At 39.3% G+C, this 19651-nt stretch overlaps 1 protein-coding gene across 9 annotated transcripts in view; it reads right to left on the bottom strand.

The window, feature by feature from the left end:
- Specc1 (sperm antigen with calponin homology and coiled-coil domains 1) overlaps window positions 1-19651 on the bottom strand; it is a 290773-nt gene that overhangs the window by 54037 nt on the left and 217085 nt on the right. For all 9 annotated transcript variants that reach the window (XM_074046724.1, XM_074046723.1, XM_074046722.1 and 6 more), the window contains 3 exons: window positions 15342-15423; window positions 10979-11135; window positions 6186-6288 (listed from right to left, as the gene is read on the bottom strand). In XM_074046724.1, the coding sequence (XP_073902825.1) occupies window positions 6186-6288; window positions 10979-11135; window positions 15342-15423 (342 nt within the window). The remainder of the gene's footprint in view (window positions 1-6185; window positions 6289-10978; window positions 11136-15341; window positions 15424-19651) is intronic.

Here is a 19651-nt window from a genome sequence, read left to right as displayed (position 1 = left end):
CAAAAGAACCTTACCAAAGGAAGAAAGGATACCAAAGTTCCTGCTACAGGAAATGTGATAGAAAACAGTTTGGCTAGAAATGGCCAAGTATTTTTACTGTTTTCATCTAAGTTATTGTATTAGTTGTCTTTTGCTGTGTAGCAAATTTAATTTTAAGTCACAGATTTAGTGACTTAAAACCTCACCGGTTTGTTAGCTCACAGAAGTAGGTCAGGGTTTGTATGTCATAGCTGGGTTCTTCACTTAGGGTCTGCTCTGTTTTGAATGTGTGTTGGAAACTTAATCCCAAAATTCATATGATAGAGGCATTTGGAGGTGGGATCTTTGAAAGGTAATTAGAGTTACATTATGGTGGACTTGTAAGAGAAGGAAGTGAGACCAAGCCAGCATGCCTCTCTTCCTCACCAGCTGGTGAACTGTGCCATGTTACGATGTAGCACAAGGCCCTCATGAGACGCCAGCACCATCCTCTCCTGGATTTCCCAGCTTCCAGCATCATGAGCTAAATTAACTTCTATTTATAAATCACCCAGTCTCTAGTATTTTGTTATAACAACAGAAATGGACTAGGACCTGGTCCAACAGGCTGAAATCAGGGTATCACCTGAGTTGCTTCCTCACCTAGAGGCTCCTCTGGGGAAGGAACTGCTTCTCTACTCAATTCAGGTTGTCAACAGATTCCTTGTAGTTATAAGACTGAGGTCCCCATTTGCCTACTAGCTGTTTGCCATGAGTGTAGCTCAGCTCGTGGACCAGGATGCTTTTGGGTCCTGTCCACATGGCTCCCTCTATTTTCAACCCAACTCCTCATGCTAATGCTTCCAGTCTCTGACTTCGTTTTCTGCCATGTCACTGAAAATGCTTTTAAATGCCTCTTGTGATAAGGTCATGCCCACTGAGGTCACCTCACTACCTTAGGGTCAGTTAGTTAGTAACTTTAATTGCATGTGTAAAATGCCTTTTGTGGCATAACACAGCATCACAATGGAATTAACACCAGGGAGTAGAGATCATGGGGGCATCCTAGCATTCTTTCCATTAGACATGGTTCTCAATGCAGACTATCCATCAGAATCATATAGAGAACTTAAAAAAAAACAAACCTATGTCTAAACTACCACTAGCTCTATAGGTTCAAGATATCGTGAGGAGGGGCCCAGGCATCAACATTTGTTTTAAAAAATAAAAAGTACTACTATGGTCTGAGCTTGTGTCTTCCCTTCCCTTCCCCTAAATTCATATATCGAAACCTGTAAAGATTTTAGGAGGCGGGCTTTTGGAAGGTGGTTAGGTCCCCTGATGGTATTAGTGTCCTCATAAAAGAGGCTCAAAAGCTGCCTTACCCCTTCCACCATGCAACACTGCAGCCAAAAGTCATCACTTATGAACCAGGAAATGGACCTTCACCAGTCACTGATCTACCTTGATGTTGGACTTCTCAACCTCCAGAACTGTGAGCAATAACTTTCTGTGATATCTTGTAGCAGCCCAAATAGGTTAAGACAGGTACTCAGGTGATTGTAATGTCTGGACAGCATGGGAAACCTCAGCTAGAAGTGCTCTTGACAACTGTATCTCAAACTGCCAAGAGTCTGCATGCTGTAAAAGAAATGGAACATGATGGAAACACTAATGGCCTGAGGAAAGGAAGACCATTGCTTGTCTATCATCTAGGACAAGTAAACAACTGAGCCCATGCAAGGAGCTATGGAATTCTGTATTATCCCATAGTCCCAACAACTCTGCTCTATATTTTTCTGTTGCTGTAAATCCAACAGCTTAAATGCATGTTTAACGTAAGCTACCTCACAGTTTTGCAGGTCAGAAGTCCCTGTGAGTTAGGCTGGGTTCTCTGCTTCTATGTCAAAGTATCAATGGGCTGGGCTCTCACCTGGAAGCTCTGGGAAAGAATTGCTTTCCAGGTCACTTAGGGTGTTGGCAAATTTCACCCTTTTCAAATTGCCTGATGATGTTAACTGAATTATCAGTGTCCATCAGGGTCTAAGGACATAGCATAGCCCTAGGAATGCAGTGACACTTATGCATGTGTGGAGTAGTTGCATTTTGTTGTGTTTCTTGGGAGGTGACAGAGGACTTTGGAAAGACTGAGAATGAATTCCATGAATTCATCAAAGGGTATTCCAGGTCAAAGTTCCTCAGTGAAGGGAAGGCAGAAGGTAAGGCAAACTAACTGTCCTCAGCTCAGCTGAGCCCTGAGGGCCCCAGGACAAAGGGCCCTAAAGTACCTGTAGCCAAAAGATGACTTCACAAGTGCAAAGTGCAAAGTGCCCTGTGTGGCATTTTGTGGGTATCCACAAGATCTCAGCATTCTGATGCTTTAGTGCTATGAAGTCCCTATTTTTCTTGGCTATCAGCCAGAGATCCTCTTCAGCTCTTTCTCATGTGCCCCCTCCAGCTTCACCAGCAGTGAGCTCAGAACTTGTTATGCATTCTTATGCCCAGAACTTTCTCTATCTTCTGCCCTTGGCATTTAAACAGCTTGTATAACTAAACTAGACCTGAATAATCTCCCTTTCATCATATAAAGTGGAGGAGATTATACAAGAGTGGGGAGTCACTGGTCTAAATCATTCTTACAATTCTGGCCTATCACTTTGTCATGGGCCCCTCTAGTATACTCATCATAATCCCTACCTAGGAACTCACGAGGTGAGGAACTCCCAACTGTCCTCAGACTTGACTCACTGTGATCCTCCTGTCCTTCCTTTGGTGCTGCACTTTTCAACCCAAAATCTGGCCTCCTGCAGTGACTGTTTGTATTTGTACTGACTCTTTGCATTGCCTTTTTAAAATACTATAGCCTTTTTACCCCCTTTCAGCATTTCTGTAACCTATACATAATTGTGTAAAGTATGATGAGTGATTTGAATGTTATAGATATTAGTAAGTAAGATTGGAATGCAATAAAGAATTTCAATTGCCATGGCCATAAATCCAAGTGAAAGCAGTACCACTTAGCGAAGGAAAGTCAATGAAATTGATGTAACTTGCGAAACTGTTGATATTCAATAAATTCTGAAATTGTGAAAAGACACAAGTGAGTTGGTCCATGTTAATGACATAGCTTGTTCAAGACGGTAAAGTAAAAAGAAGATATTCTAAGTCAAAATGCATATGGCTACTGGTATTCAACAATTTATTCTGAGAGAAAAAGCTTATAACGTGTCATATACAGACAGAGACAGATAAAGAATGATTTGTGAAAAGTAAATAAAGTAGACACATAAGATTTATACTTCTCTCAAAGTTATAGACATTTAAAAATAAATGAAAAATACTCCAGACAATGGGCTTCATCAAATGCCAAATATTTTGAAAACCAACTCAAGATGTTCACGAAAACAACAAAACATTTGCTACAGCAGGAAATATTCTCACGACTATGACTGGAACTATCTTGTCTTTCGCCTCCCTGCCATCTAATTATATCAACGTTATATCACAAAGGACCAATTCTTTCTGATAATTTTAATTATCTTTTAATTCCCTCCCACAGGTCCTTGGATCCATTTCTATGGAGGGGGAAATGACAGCACTCAACCATCAGCAATAGATTGCAGCTCAGCTGCAGGCGAGGATTTGTTCCTGATTCCTGTCTTTAATGGTTTTCTTCAATTTTCCATTACCATTCCTGTTTCCTTAATGCTAAAACCTCCCGCAATCATCTTTCTCTCTCTTTTCCATTTCCTCAGAAGCACTGCTGACAATGGTGCTGATGAATGGTGCTGTTGAGGTGGCTTTCATTTTGGGGGCAGACTGACTCTTACCCTGGGGCTGAAGCAGAACAGATAGCATTGCTAAAAAGAATAAATAATGAACCAAACACTAGTGTGTCCTCTGTTACTGGTCATGAACATGACCAGTTTTTTTTTTTTCTTTTTCCTCTTTTGACATAACTTGAGAAGAAGGTAATGCTGAAGATACCAACAGATAAGATACTTATGTTCTTGGGAAGACTCTGATTTTAAGATGGGTGATTGACATTGATTGATATAACAAGGAGAATCCCAGCTCTGCTTTTCACCTATCTGGACTGAGGCATATCTAAGAGCCAGTTTCTTGCCAGTTTCTATTTTTTTCTGTTTCTGCCACTCTCAAACCTTTGAGGTTGGGAAAAGTATGTCATGGTGCCATAACCTTCAGAAGTTTTAGCAAAATGAGGTAAATGTATGAGAAGCTGAGCATGAGTAGAACAATGCAATAGGATTTGGCAATTTCAAGCAGGCATCTATTTAGTGTGAGCTGTAGAACAACAAAGCTTCTAGAAGAAAACATAGAATATCTTCATGACTTTAGATTAACAATGATTCTTAAACAGGATACAAAAGCACTAACCACTAGAGAAAAGATCAATTAGAGTTAAGAGGTATTCTCCTCAAAAGAGTAAAACCTCAAGCCAGAGGGGAGAAGGTATTTGCCATACATCTATTTGACAAATAATTTATACCAAGAATATATAAAGAACTCTTAAAAGCAACAAGAAAATGGCAAGGTGATTTTAAAAATGGGCAGGGGCTGGGCATATAGCTCAGTGATAGAGCACATATTTGGAATGCAGGAGGTCATGGGTTCAATCTATAGCACAAGAAAGAAAAGAAACGAAGACAGAAAGTGCAAAAGACCTGAGAAGGTACATTTTCACAGAGACTGTTCAAATGGCCAACTGGCATAAGCTCAATTCCATTAACCAACAGGAATATGCAAATCAAAACCACAATGAGGACAAGAGGCATGGCTCAAGTGGTAGAGTGTCTGCCTACCAAGCCAAAGCCCTGAGTTCAAACTCCAGTAACACAAAACAAAACAAACAAAAAAACCCAAAACATACACACAATTGAGATACCACTATACATTCACCCAAATGACCATGAGTAAAGAAGACTGACAATGTCAAGTGTTGGTGAGAAGGTAGAGAAATAGAGCTCTTGTAAATTGCTGGTACGATACACAATACACAACTACTTCAGAAATGTTTGCCTTATCTACTATACTTGAATATATGCATACCCTATGGCCCAGTAATTCATTCCTACATATATCCAGCAGAGATGAGAGCATATGTGTTCTAAAACACATGTACAAGAGCATACCAGTACTATTTTATAATGGCCCCAAACTAGAAATAACTCAATTGTCTACCAATAAGTAGATAAACATTGATATAATCATACAGTGGGCTACTAGATGGCAAAGAAAATAAATAGGGCTAGAGATGTAGGTTAAATGGCAGAGTGCCTGCCTAGCAAGTGCAAAGTCCTGAGTTCAACCCTAAGTACCACCTAAATAAATAAATAGTTACATGTGATAAAATAGATAAATATTACTAGCTTAATACCATGTGGGAAAGCTGGATGCAAATATGATATAGTTTTCTGTTCCATTTATATAAAATTCAAGTGCAGATAAAACTAACAGTATATTTAGGGATGAGTACTTTTGCATAAAACTGTAAGAAAAAGAACAGTCAATAGATATTTAGGGAATAGTGAGAGGTTATGGTAGAAAGTCACATAAAAGGTTTGTGGGAACTGGAAATGATGTTTGTAGATGGGATTTGTAACTATGGGTATTCACTTCGTAATAATTCACAGGACTCTATATTTCATGCACTTTTCTCTTTGTGTATGATATTTCATAATAGAAAAGTTTAAACCTGTATCAGGTGTTACTTCCTTGTCTGACCTGAACAGAAAACACGTACTGGCCTAGTAAACCAAAAGTCTTAAACAGACAACTCTTGAAGGTATAGAAAGAAAATTTTTGGAAGCCAACCTCTTGGAGCCTTTATGTGAATTTGGAAAAGATAACCTTTAGGGAAGGAAGCTTTAGCAAAAGATGTGTCTGTGGGTGGAGTCGGTCTGTCAGGCACACTGCTTGGGTGGCTTATGTCTCCTATGAGAAAAGGACTCCCTTCCTGCAGGAGATGTGCTTCTGCATTTAGGGATACAGTTTGTGGAGTGCACTGCAAACTGGCTTTCATTCCCACTTGCCTTCTCATCTAGGGGGCCTTTGCACAGTGCACAAATATCATCCCCTCCCTAGAAGCACTGCTTGGGAGAGTGGAAAGATGAAATCATATGCACATTGGACCACCAATGTGGAGCACACATGGAACATGTCCTGACACAGGACCATTACTGCCCAACTGGCTGCAATGTCCTTACCGCATAACCTTCTGTCTTCTTCTGGCACCATTTCAGTAGGGCATTGCGCTTGGAGCCACCATATTCCCGAGCCAAGGCTGCCAGAGGGTCTCTTCTTTCCACACTGGTTAGAAAGAGAAGATGCTGGCTTTTAGAACACTCAAATATGTAAAAAAACAAAACCAAATTACATTAGAAAAAGCAAGTCTAGGTTTATCCAGAGTGTCTTTAAAGAAACAACCAAATAAGTCACATTAAGGGCTGGGGGGAGGACGAGCATGGCTTAAGTGCAAAACCCTGAGTTTGAATGATAGCACTATCAAAGAAAATTTATTGTATCTCACAGTATGAAAGAAAAAAACCAAATCATGCTTCTTTTTCATTAGCATAAAGGAATTACACAAAGGGGTTTCATTGTGATATTTACATGCATGCATATAATGCATTTTGATCAAATTCACCCCATCTATATTACACTTTCTCTCCCCTCTCTCCTTCCCCCTCCTTTTAAAATTTTTAGTGGGTTTTAAATTGTGCTTCTTGACAACTGTAAGTATGGGGAGAGTTTCGTTTTTGTTTTACAATTCATCCATCTAGCCTTTTATTTGTTTAGTGAAGAATGCTATCATTTTAATTATAGATGCCTACATAGAAAACATTCCACCTGTCTGAAGGCCACATCTATATCTAAGGAACATGAAAGAGGCAGAAAGGAAGTGAATATTAGAAACACCAGATTGCCTATTATGGGAGATGACAGGAGTGGGGAGGAGGAAGAGGAAATCAGTAAAATAAAATGAAATGACTCAGAAAGAGGGACTCTGCACATACTAAGGAAATATTTACCCTTTGCAGTTTGTGGAACATTAACTCAGTTCTGAGTAGCTGACTTAGCAAAGTTGAGAAAACTTCACCAATCCCTTAGTATCTCAAGAGCAAGAGCTTAGGTGGCTATCCTCTGTTTTCTATCAACATAACATTATTTTTTATGCTAGCCAAAATTACTCAGAAGTTAAAAAGGCATTTTAGGATCACACCGTTCCTTCCATCATGAAATAAGAATTGTATTTCCATAGGATTTTTGTACAGTGCTATATTTCCCTAACACCATTTGTAGCAGCACAGGAAAAGAGAAACTGGACCAAGAGGAAAGACTACAAGGGAAGTGCCTCTTTGGAACATCACTTAGAGCAGGCAATGGTGTAAGAGTAATATGATTTATTCCTAGGATAGATATCAGCAAGGTATACACACAAGAATGCTCATGGAGGCACTCATTATAACAGCAAAAAATTATAAATGAACCAGATGCATACCAACAAGCAAATGGATAAACAAGCTGTGGTACAGTATGTAATGGAACACTCTACAGCAAGAAAAATTAATGAAATAGAGGTATGCAGTTATGCAAATAAATATCAGAAATGACTGTGAATGAAAAGAAAAAAGAAAATGCATGGTATTTTTCCATGCATTCAAAATTTTAAATATGGAATTTAGATGATATATTATTTATATTGTTTGGAATATAAACTTGTAGTCATATAGCAAAGAAAAGTGAGGAAAAGGCTAGGGATGGAGCTCAAAGGTAGAGTCTTGCATAAAGCCCTGGGTTTGTTCCTAACACCAGAAAAAGAAACAAATTTTTAAAAAGCAAGGAAAGACAAATATTAAATTTAGAATTGGAGAGGGAAGGAAAGGAAATGCAAACAGAAGAGGTGAGAGGAAATTTCACAAGTAATGATTTTCTTTTCCTCAAACTAGGAGATCCGGTATCCAGGTAGATCTCCACTGTTTGGTTATTCTTCACAGATTTCACATTCTTACTCTTTTATATTGTTGGGGCTCAGAAAATGAAACCCAACAGACTGGTGCTTTAGTATGTTGTGAGGCCTTAGAAAGCTGCTTTAGACTTAAGATCTGCTATAGATCTGCAATGTCCCCCAAAGGCCCATGTGTTAAATAAAGGCTTTGTCTCCAGAGCAGCAGGAGTAGTAGTGAAACCTTTAAGAAGTAGGGCCCAGTGGGAGGCCTTAAGGTCACTGAGGGTATGCCCTGGAAAGTGACTGCTCCTCTTCCCTTTCTTTTTTGCTTCTTGGCCATGATGGGCATGGTTTTGGTCTACCATGTGCTTCTACCACAATGTGCTGCTTTACTGCAGACCCAAAGCCACAGGGCTGACAAATCATGGACCAGAACTCTAAAAATGAGCCAAATTAACCTTTCCTTTGTATAAGTTGCTTATCTCAGGTATTTGTTATAGCATATGAAAGATAACCTAACATAAGGCCCCTCTGGCTACCCCTGTTGCTCCTCTGCAAGAAATCCCAAGAGAGGAGCACAAATGCCTTCAGTCTTCTGACTCAGATTTCACTAGTCAGAAAAGACCAAACTCATTTCACAGGAAGAAAGACTGAAAGTCAAACATCACATACAGAGTCTGTTTCTCCTGGGTCTATTCATCCACTCAGAAAATTAATCAACTATTCCTCTGAAGTTGCCTGTACCCCCACCTTTTTTCTCTTCTGCTTTTTGTTTTATTTTGTTTTTTGTTTGTTTACTTTTGTGGTACTGGGGATTAAACTCAGGGCCTTGTGCTTGCTAGGCAAGTGCTCTACCACTTGAGCCAGGCTCCATCCTCCCTCTCTCCTATGAAGAGGGTATTTATGCGTTAACTAGCTGACCTTTTCTTTGTGTCTCAACCTTTGTGTATGGCTCCCAGGTTTCTGCATTTAAAAAAATTTTTAAAGCTTTTTCTTGTTAATCTTTGCCAATTTATTTAATACACTAAAATTATCAAACCTTCTTAGGGAAAGTTTGAACTTCCTACAGTATCCATACAATATTTAATAAAAATATTTTGAAATGATTGCCAAAAGAGGAACAGGAAGAGTCTAGATCTCAGTAATATGAACTAAGACAAAGAGACTCTTAGAAAAATAGTTCAAACATGCATTTAAATTTTTCTCATACAATTTGGTGACTGCTTTTCCATGCACCCGGAAAATCTGTAAAGTCACGCCCAGGAGTTTCTTTGGTCAAGTTACTGTTAATTGCAAAACCCTGGTGACCACACCTGGAGTTATGTCATCCCTCAGAACTGACCTTCTACACCTGACAAATTAGACAGGACTTAAATGAAAGCTTGGACAAGTTTCTATAGAAATGAAATACTGAAGAATTTACCAAACTTTAAAAAAATTAACTAAATATAATCCCCCCCAAGAAATTTATAACATATGTTGAGAACTTCTAATGTAAGAAATTTATATCCTGCCATGGGTTAATCTCAATGACATGAAAATAAAATGTAAATAAATTAATTTCACAAACTTGACCTTTCATGATGAATGGCATAATATATATAGAATATAAATATACACATAATCTTTTGTATGCATTTTTGGCATTAATTTGAGAACAGAATTAATTTTGGTCCTTAATACCTACTTTTATTATTTAAATCTCCTGCAAATAAAAGGGTTGGGGGGTGTGGCTCAAGTGGTAGAGAGCTTGCCTACCAAGCAGAAGATCCTGAGTTCAATCCTTAGTAACACAAATAAAAAATTATCCTGCAAATAAACAAGACAATATATAATATCTGGGGCTTTAAATTAAACCTTTGAAACACATGACATCATCTAGTTGGGTCCAAATATAGGTTACACCCAAAGATACCAGAGCTGAATTTATTCAGACTTTCATAAATCCTTTTATAATACATATATACAGATAATTAAAATCTTTTTAAAAATAAAGTTCTTACTCCTGAATAGGAGTTTTATATAGTCATCTACCTACCCATTCATAAGTACTCTGAATACTTATGAATACTTATTGCAAAGGCAGGAAGGGAGTAAGACAGGCTTGGATGCAGTGAAGGGTTGAAGGGTTGGGTCACTTTGGCAATCAGAAGGCCAGGATGAGTGTGAACAACAGTCAAGGGAAGCTTCCCACTTCAGTGCTTCAGAAGCCTAACAACATGGAGAAGCAGGGAAGACACGAGAGAGAGAGAGAGAGAGAGAGAGAGAGAGAGAGAGAGAGAGAGAGAGAGAGGAAGCAGCTGAAGAAGGTTTTCCAGGGCCTGGGTGACCAGAGGCTGGGACAGGGAGGAAGCAGTAGAGGTGTGGAATAAAAAACAGGATCTTAGTGACCACTCTGAAACCTCCTTGTTTTCTGCCTTTCCTATATTCTTCACATCCTTGTGAAGTCCCTTTAAACACTGATCTCAAAAATGCGTCTCTAATCCTCCTCCTATGCCACTGTGTTCTCATTAATCTTCCTTAAAGAGCAAGTCTGATCTTAACCACTACTCAAAAACAAAAACACAATCCCACAGACTTAGTGGTTTCCCATTGCTTTACCAAAATAAGTATGAGTCTCTTGGCAATGAAAACTCTGCAACAGGGCTCCAACCTGCCTTTCCAGCTGTCACATCCAGTCATCTACCCAACAAATACGGACCTAGAGCCTTCTGTACATACAGCAGGGTCCCGGCCCTCATGAGGTCCATGGTCCAGTTCTACAGCTTGCTCATCATGGCAGAAATGCCAATTCTCTCGATGTTTGATCCAACCACACACTCCCAAAGCACTAAGCATACGTCTTTTTATTATAGCCCTTCATTTCAATTTGCCCAATAGCACTGTGTAGTGTCCTGCTTATAGACTTGTTGAAGGTAGGTACTGACCTTAATCATTTTTACTCAGTTTATATTTATAGAAGTTAAATTTCACTGCAGGGAATGAAACACAGGAAGAGAGAGATTATCAACCCAATGTTTTTCTGATTTCTCAGAGTTTCAGACATGGTACCTGAGTTTGCTGGGTGGTTTCAACCCCCCACTAGAGGTGCTCAACAGTCTGCTGCTCCCGAAGCCCAGGGAGGAGGGTCTGCTCAGTGATTCCAGAGAGGGACTCTTTCGGAGGTAAGGGTCTGGTTTCAAGTCCTCAGCCCTTCCCTTCAGAAGATCTGTGTGAGCAACAACATAATCATCTATTCCTGAGGAGGGAAAATTTACTCTCAAGTATAATACAATTCTCATTTTTATTCACAAGTATAAATATACAAACATTTTTTCCCAAAGTAATAAAAATGCAAATAGGGACATGGCATTTTCTACAAAGAATTCTCCAGGCAGAAATACCTACATAATCAATAGGACGTAGTGCCAAAATCATTCCCTTGTTAAAAAATTATTGTGATTTCAAAACAGCATTATCAGAGCATTAAACTAAATATGGCCCTTTCTAAAAGCCTTGTGCAACTACTTGGCTGCCTACAACACTGGTCCTGTCCCCAAAGTACGCGTTTGGTTGTAATGAGAGAGGCAAGCTGGCAGGAAAATACCCCATGTGATTGTCAGGTCACAGGCAGCAGCAGACAAAAAGCTAGGAAACAATGTAACTATTTTATAAGAGAAAAAGCCATTCTAATCACAGGGCCTGGCTCATTAAAAAATATGCAAAAATCCTCCTTTTTAAGGCACTTTTCTATTGTCATATTAGTCTGAGTTAAACAGGTGCAGAAATGGGCTGAACCCTCCAGATAGTTCACAGGAGCCATAAAAGCAGAGAACATTTTTGGAGACGGTCTTAAATAGGGAGAGGAAACTGCAGCTCAGTGAATTAGGTGACTAGTTCAAAACTAAAGGACCATCAATGACCAGGTTTAGACCACCTCCTGGGACCCACAGACAGTCACGGAAGAAAACAATACTTCTCTAGCTAATAGCCACCAATTATGGGCAGTGAAGTTGGGAGTGAGACCAATTAGCTCTAAATAGTAGAGAAAAACAGTGTTTATATCACTAAAGAGAACAACAAAAACAGCGCATTAATCCCTTCTACAACTTCTGATGACCTCAATGTTGACAAGCAGTTGCTGGAAATGGCTGGAAGCAAACAATTTTTACTGTGTAATCCTCTCTTTATTATAGTAAATAGAATTACCCCAGCAGACAGGTGCCAGATGGGTAAGGGCTGCCAAAGAGCTATTCACTTCACAACCACAGCGTGGCCTAAACTTCAGTATTTATCCTATATATTAGAAGAATAATTTCTTTAGACAAATAGGAATTTCTTTAGACACTACTGGAACAGAGAGAACAAAAACCCTATGATTCAAAGCCCATCCATTGAGTATATTTAAAAATGGCTAAGATTGTAAATTTTATATTATGTAGCTATTACCACAATTTATTTTAAAAAAGATCACCTAGAAGCATGCATACAGTTAAGCTACTCCCCATTTTACACTAAGGAATGAGCGTTACATTGTTATGCATAGAACACAAATCAGGCTGAGTTTCAACCTTCTGTTTTGGCCACTTCCCTCCATTTCTAGGAAAAAGGTGCTCAGACTTGGATGTCCATGACTTTAAGTTGAAGCTGTGCTCATTTGCCATTCTGAAGATACTGGGACTCTTAATGATACCAGGTGGCGACGGTGGCTCACTCCTGTAATCCTAGCTACGCAGGAGGCAGAGATCAGGAGGATTGTGGTTTGAAGCCAGCCCAGGCAAATAGTTTGAGAGACCCCTATCTCAAAAAAAACCTATCACAAAAAGGGCTGGTGGAGTGGTTCAAGGTGTAGCCCTGAGTTTAAGCCCCAGTACCGGGGGAAAAAAAAAAAAAAGAATACTAAATCTACTCTGCTGTGGTACTATAAATGGAGCAGCAAAGACTGGCTGGCAGCACATCTGTTTACACCCCTGAGATGCACTGCTCAGAAAAAGCACCACTCTCAAAACACTACTGCCCACTGACAGTGTACCTGGTCACCCATGACCTCTGATGGAAAAGTATAAGATGAATGTTATTTTAAATTAGTGTTTTTTCATGCCTGCTGACACAACAGCTATTCTGCAGCCTTTAGATCAAGAAGTCATTTAAACTTTTAAGTTTTATTGTTTAAACAACACATTTCATAAGGCTACAGCTGTCATACATGGTAATTCTCCGATGTATTTAAGCAAAGTAAATAAAAACCTTCTGGAAAGGATTCACTATTCTAGATGCCATAAAGAGCATTTGGGTCTATAATCTAGCTACTCAGGAGGCAGAGATTGGGAGGATTGGGGCTCAAGGCCAGCCAGGGCAAAAAGAATTAGTGACACCCCCATCTCAATCAACAAATTGGGTATAATGATGCATACTCATGAGCCCAGTCACTGAGAGGCATAGGTAGAAGGATCAAGGTCCAAGGCCAGCACAGGCAAAAATGCAAGGCCCTATCCAAAAAATAACTCAAGCAAAAAAGGACTGGGGGAATAGCTGAAGTGACTAGCACTTGCCTAGCAAGTATAAGGCTCTGAGTTCAAATTCTAGTACTGTCAAATAAAAAACATTCATGATTCTTGCAAGGTCAAAATATCGTTAACAGGAGTTTGGAGGAAATTAATTGTAGTCCCCACAGATGACTTTAGAGTTCAAGACTTTGGTGGAGGAAGTGTACAGACAAGTAGAATCAGCAAGGGAACTAGAACTGGAAGGGGAGTCTGAGGATGGGGTTGAATTACTGCCACCTCACAATAGATAAAACTTTAACACACGAGGAGTTGCTTCTTATGGAGGAGCAAAGAAAATGGTTTGTTGGGATGGAGCTGGCACCTGGAGAAGATGCTGTGAACACTGTGAAATGACAGCGAAGGATGTAGACTATGACATTAAACTTGGAAATTACAGCAGCAGCAGAGACTCATTGAGAGGACTAACTCCAATCCTGAAGAAGTTGTGTGCGTGTGGAATGCTGTCAACAATACCGCACACTATAGAGAAATCTTTTGTGAAAGAAGAGTCAATCGATGTGGTGAACTTCATCACTGTCTTATTTTAAGGAACTGCCACAGCCACCCCTGCCCTCAGTTACCACTACCTGACTGGTCAGCAGACATCACATCAAGACAAGAACTTCTACCAGTAGGAAGATTAGGACTTGCTGAAGCTTGAGATGTTAAGTGTTTTTTAAGCAATAAAGTATTTCTAATTAAAACTCGTGGCCCCACACTAGCTAGGCAGGCATTCTATCACTTTAGCTACTCTGCTAGCCCTTTTTGCCTTAGTTATTTTTTGAGATAGGATCTTGCTTTATGCCTGGGCCGGCCTGGAAAGCAATCATCCTATTTATGCTTCCTATGGAAGTAGGTTGACAGGAGCATGCCACCAGGCCCAGCCATTGGTTGAGAAGGGGGTCTCATGAACTTTTTGCCTGGACTGGCCTTGAACTGAGATCCTCCTGATCTTTGCCTACTGAGTAACTAAGATTGCAGGCATGGGCATCATACCCGGCTGTAAATATAACTTTTATATGTACAGGGAAACCAAAAAAAAATACTTGACTCATTTCATTATGATATTAGCTCTACTGCAGGGGTCTGGAACCACATGTGCAATATGTCTGAGGTTTGCCTGTATTCTGGAAAAGCTTACTAACGTTCCACTAGACTGAAAGTGCTATTGCCCTCTTTGTTCTGTGCACATGAACTAACTCTGCAGGGAACATGACAACAGGAACTACTTCTACTATACCCAGGCTAAGTTCTAAATGCTTCAAATATGTTAACTCTATCCTTCAAATGATCTTATGATGTAGGCAGTTATTTCTATTTTAGAGGTGAGGAAACCAAAGCACCAGAAATGTCAGTGGCAGTCCCAAGATTCAAGTCCAGGCAGACACACTCCTACGTCCTCTTCATGGCCTTTCCCACCCACCATGAGCACTGCAGGCACAGAAGGAATGAAAAGGTGACCTGCAAGAACTGCATCATCAAGATTTGAACTAAAAAAACACAGTGTAACAACAGGAAGAGGATTATGCTCAAAGACGAGTATCTTAAAAGAGGCATATTTTGTGGAAGCAATAGACGTTCAAAATCAGATAAGGTTTTTTGCTTGAAATAGTTTTTTTAAATTCTCCTAAGATTCAGTTTATTAAAACAAACAAAAACAAAAAACCAAAACCATGTTTGGCATCTCTCCCTAGTTCACACACTCAGTACAACTTTGTAAGAGATGCTTTTTTCTCTCATCCACTGCACAACTAGATCTAATGTCCACCAAAGTTGAAATCAGTTGGGATAAATGCGACCAATTATTTTTTCTAAATTCAATTTCATACAAAGAAAAGCCAACTCCACAAAAAAAAAAATCACAAGTACTTGGTGTGTAAGGACTTTACCTGAGAGGGGGAGGTCTGGGAGGTCCGAGCGCTGAGCCAGCCCTTTGCTGGCTGGCCGCATGCTGCTGTACGTCGAATGTCTCTAACAAGATCAAAGGGAAGCATGGTGAGCTTGTGACAGCAAGAACAAGGCAACACAGGTATGTGTGGGTACGCAACAGTTCTTAAGCACGTTAGAATCACCAAGGGGAGCTCTTAAAATAACTTATTTGAATAGGTAATAAATGCAACTGGCATAGACCCTAAAGGGAATAAAAAATGAAAATGAAAATAGTGAAAAAATTGTCTATTACTCCTATCACCCATTTCTTCTCCCAGAGACATGACTATTAATCAGTCTCATGAATATCCTCTCTAAAGTATGTATTTATACATCCAAGGCTGTATGCAAAAATACTGTGGGTGTTTTTTAAGTGGTTACAGGTATAAGAAAAGATATTCAATATCACTAATCAGGGAAATGTGAATCAAAACCACAATGAATTATCACTTCATTCCCAGGAGGAGGGTCATTATAAAAAAAAAAGGAAAATAGCCGGGCACCAGTGGCTCATGCCTGTAATCCTAGCTACTCAGCAGGCAGAGATCAGGAGGATCGTGGTTTGAAGCCAGCCCGGGCAAATAGTTTGTGAGACACTATCTCAAAAAACCCTTCACAAAAATAGGGTTGGTGGAGTGGCTCAAGGTGAAGGCCCTGAGTTCAAGCCCCAGTACATAAAAAAAGGGAAAATAACAAATATTGATGAAGATATGGAGAAATTAGAAATTAGAACTTATATACTGCTGGTGTAAATGTAAAATGGTGCAATAGAAAACAGAATTATGGGGGGAGGAGGCTATAAGGAAAGGGTGAAGGAGGGTGAATATGGTAGAAATATTATGTACTCATGTATGAGAAAGGAAAAATGAGACCTGTTGAAACTATTCTAAGAATTGGGGGAGGGAGGACAAAGGAGAATGATAGAGGGGGTAAATTAACTATGATATATTGTAAGCATTTTTATAAATGTCATAATGTACAATAGTAATATGATAATAAAAAAGATTTTAAAAAAGAAAACAGAATGAAGCCTGGTGTAATGGTGCATGCCTATAATCCCAGTTACTCTGGAGGCAGGAGGACCTCGAGTATGAAGCCAACCTGGCAAAAAGGCAGTAGGACTCTGCCTCAAAAACAAAAGGGCTGGGAGCATAGCTTAAGTGGTAGAGCTCTTGCTTAGCATGATGAGGCTCTGGGCTTAAAACCTGGTACTGAAAAACAAACAAACACCATCACCACAACAAAAAATGAACAGAATGAAGGTTCCTTTAAAAATTAAAAACAGAACTACTGGAGAGCTGGCAGAATGGCTCAAGTGGTGCCTAGCAAGCACTAGGCCCTGAGTTCAAAACCCAGCACTGCCAAAAGAAAAAGTGCAGATTTCATGTTATGTATTTTATAACATCATAAAACCCTCTGGTTTTATAAAAACACAAATGTTATAACATTACACTATTTGTATACCATTTGGCTTTGTTCACTTAATATATCTTAGAGTTATTATCCACCACAGGAGAACTGCCAGACAAGAGGTCATGTGACACAGGGGCAGCCAGATTGCCTCCAACCAGCTGTGTGACTGTGAGTTACTGAGTCTCTGTGCCTTATCTTCTGTAGCTATCAAATGGCAGTGATACCAATAGTATTACCCTGGAAAGGTGTTGGGAAGCAAAAGCCACTTAGAACATTCAAAACAGAGTCTGGCAAAACTAAGCATTCAGTGAGTATGGCTTATGCATCTGACCGATCTTCTGAACACTGGTACAGACACTGGCACTGGTATCTTGCATAATGCTGCATTGAATAGATTGGTTTACTTGTGCACATTTGTGAGCAGGGCCATTCTGAAGCCTTCCAGAGCATTCTTTCTTTTGGGGACCTACTCCACATCAGTATTAAGTAGGATACATTGTACCCAATGCCCCACATAAATATAGCTGTCATAGCACACAATTTTCAAAAGTATGTTTACATCTTATTTTTGAAGTTAATAAACTTAATAAAAGTGACAATATAAGGGCATCCATGTCCCGTTCACAATCTTATGGGAAAGCATCCAGTATTTCACCATTAAGTAGGACTTTGCTATATACACAGCACAGTAGAGACCCTTTATCAAATTAAGGAATTCCCATTCCATTTTTTTCTAAGATTTTTTTTTGGCAGTACTAGGGTCTGAACTCAGGGTCTTGTGCTTGTTAGGCAGGCACTCTACCACTTAGGCCATGCTCACAGCCCCTTTTTGCTTTAGTTATTTTTCATATAGGGTCTTCTGGTTTTTGCCTGGGGCCAGCCTTGGACTTCAATCCTCTTAACTATGCCTACTGAGTAGCTGAAATTACAGATATGTACCACATGTCTGGCTTATTTGTTGAAATGGGGTCTTGTTACTTTTTTCTCAGGTGGGCTCAAACTGTGACCCTCCCAATTTTTGTCTCCTGAGTAGCTGGGATTATAGATGTGAGCCATTGCATCCAGCCTTTTCTTTTTTCTATTGCTGGGGATGGAACTCAGGGCCTTGCCTAAGGTTGGCAAGTGCTCTACTACTGAGCTATATTTCTAATCCCTAAGATTTTTTTTAATCAAGAAAGGTGTTTATCAAATATATTTTCTTCTCCCTACTAAGATTACTATATGCTTTTCTTCTTTGTTAATGTGGTAAATTTCTCTGATACTTTTCAATAGTTAAAACATTATATTCCTGGAATAAATCCCACTTGACACAATCTGAATTTGGTTTGCTAACATTTTGTTCAACATTTTTTAAATAATAGAGGTTCATAAAAGAGACTGACCTTTTAAATTTTCTATCTTTTAATGTCCTCATCAGAATTAAGTATCAAAACTATGCTGGCCTTTAAAATGAGCTGGTAAGGTTTATCTACTTTTCTAGTCTCTAACAATTCATGCTAAACTTGATATCACTTTTCCCTCAAATGCTTGGCAGATTTCACTGTTAAGCATTCTGAGCTTGGTGTTTCTGTTGCAGAAAGATTTGAATTATGAACTAAGATTTTTCTATTTTATCTTATGTTAGTTTAGTAAATTATGTTTCTCTAAGATTTTTTTTACCACTTCGTCCACATTTTATAATATATTAGAACAAAGTAATAATTTAAATTATCTTATCATTATTTTAATATCTATAGTATCTTTAGTGACATACTCCTTTAAAAAGTTCTGATATATTGGGGCTGGGGGTATAGCTCAGTGGTACAGCACTTGCCTAGCATGCATAAAGCATGGGTTTGGCCCCCTACCACTATAAAAATAAATAAACAAATGTTTATAATATAGGTAATTTATACTTCCTCTTTTCATTGTAACAGTCTTGCCAGAAGTTCATCAATTTCAACATCTTGAAAAGAACAAACATTATGCAGAACTCCTTTTAATAGGCTTAATGACTGGCAAAGTGGCTCAAGTAGTAGGCAACTTACCTAGCAAGCATGAGACTCTGACTTCAAACCCCAGTAACACACAAAATGTTTTTTAAAAATTTGACTTTTAACAGATAGTATGCTAGTTTTAAAAAATCCATTTTTAACTGAAAGCATCTATGTGGGGGGAGGGCGGTACTGGGGGTTGAACTCAGGGCTTCATGCTAGGCAGTTGCTCTTCCATTTGAGCCAAGTCTCCAGTCCTTTTTCTCTGGTTATTTTGGAGACAGGGTCTTGTTTATTCCCAGGTCAACCTGGACAGCGATTCTTCTGTTTTAAGTCTCCTGTTATCGATGGGCTAACAGGTGCCACCACCACAACCAGCTTTTTTCTATTGAGATGGGTTTTTATTTATTTTTTATTGTTTTATTATTCATATGTGCATACAAGGCTTGGGTCATTTCTCCCCCCTGCCCACACTCCCTCCCTTACCACCCACTCCACCTCCTCCCTCTCCCCCCCACCCCCTCAATACCCAGCAGAAACTATTTTGCCCTTATCTCTAATTTTATTGAAGAGAGAGTATAAGCAATAATAGGAAGGAACAAGGGGTTTTGCTGGTTGAGATAAGGATAGCTATACAGGGCATTGACTCACATTGATTTCCTGTGCGTGGGTGTTACCTTCTAGGTTAATTCTTTTTGATCTAACCTTTTCTCTAGTACCTGTTCCCCTTTTCCTATTGGCCTCAGTTGCTTTTAAGGTATCTGCTTTAGTTTCTCTGCGTTAAGGGCAGCAAATGCTAGCTAATTTTTTAGGTGTTTTATCTATCCTCACCCCTGCCTTGTGTGCTCTTGCTTTTATCATGTGATCAAAGTCCAATCCCCTTG

Source organism: Castor canadensis, chromosome 11, assembly GCF_047511655.1.
Source record: "Castor canadensis chromosome 11, mCasCan1.hap1v2, whole genome shotgun sequence".
In the NCBI taxonomy this organism is placed as follows: domain Eukaryota; kingdom Metazoa; phylum Chordata; class Mammalia; order Rodentia; family Castoridae; genus Castor; species Castor canadensis.
Note: the sequence above shows the minus strand (reverse complement) of the source record. Positions and strands in the feature narration are given on the sequence as shown.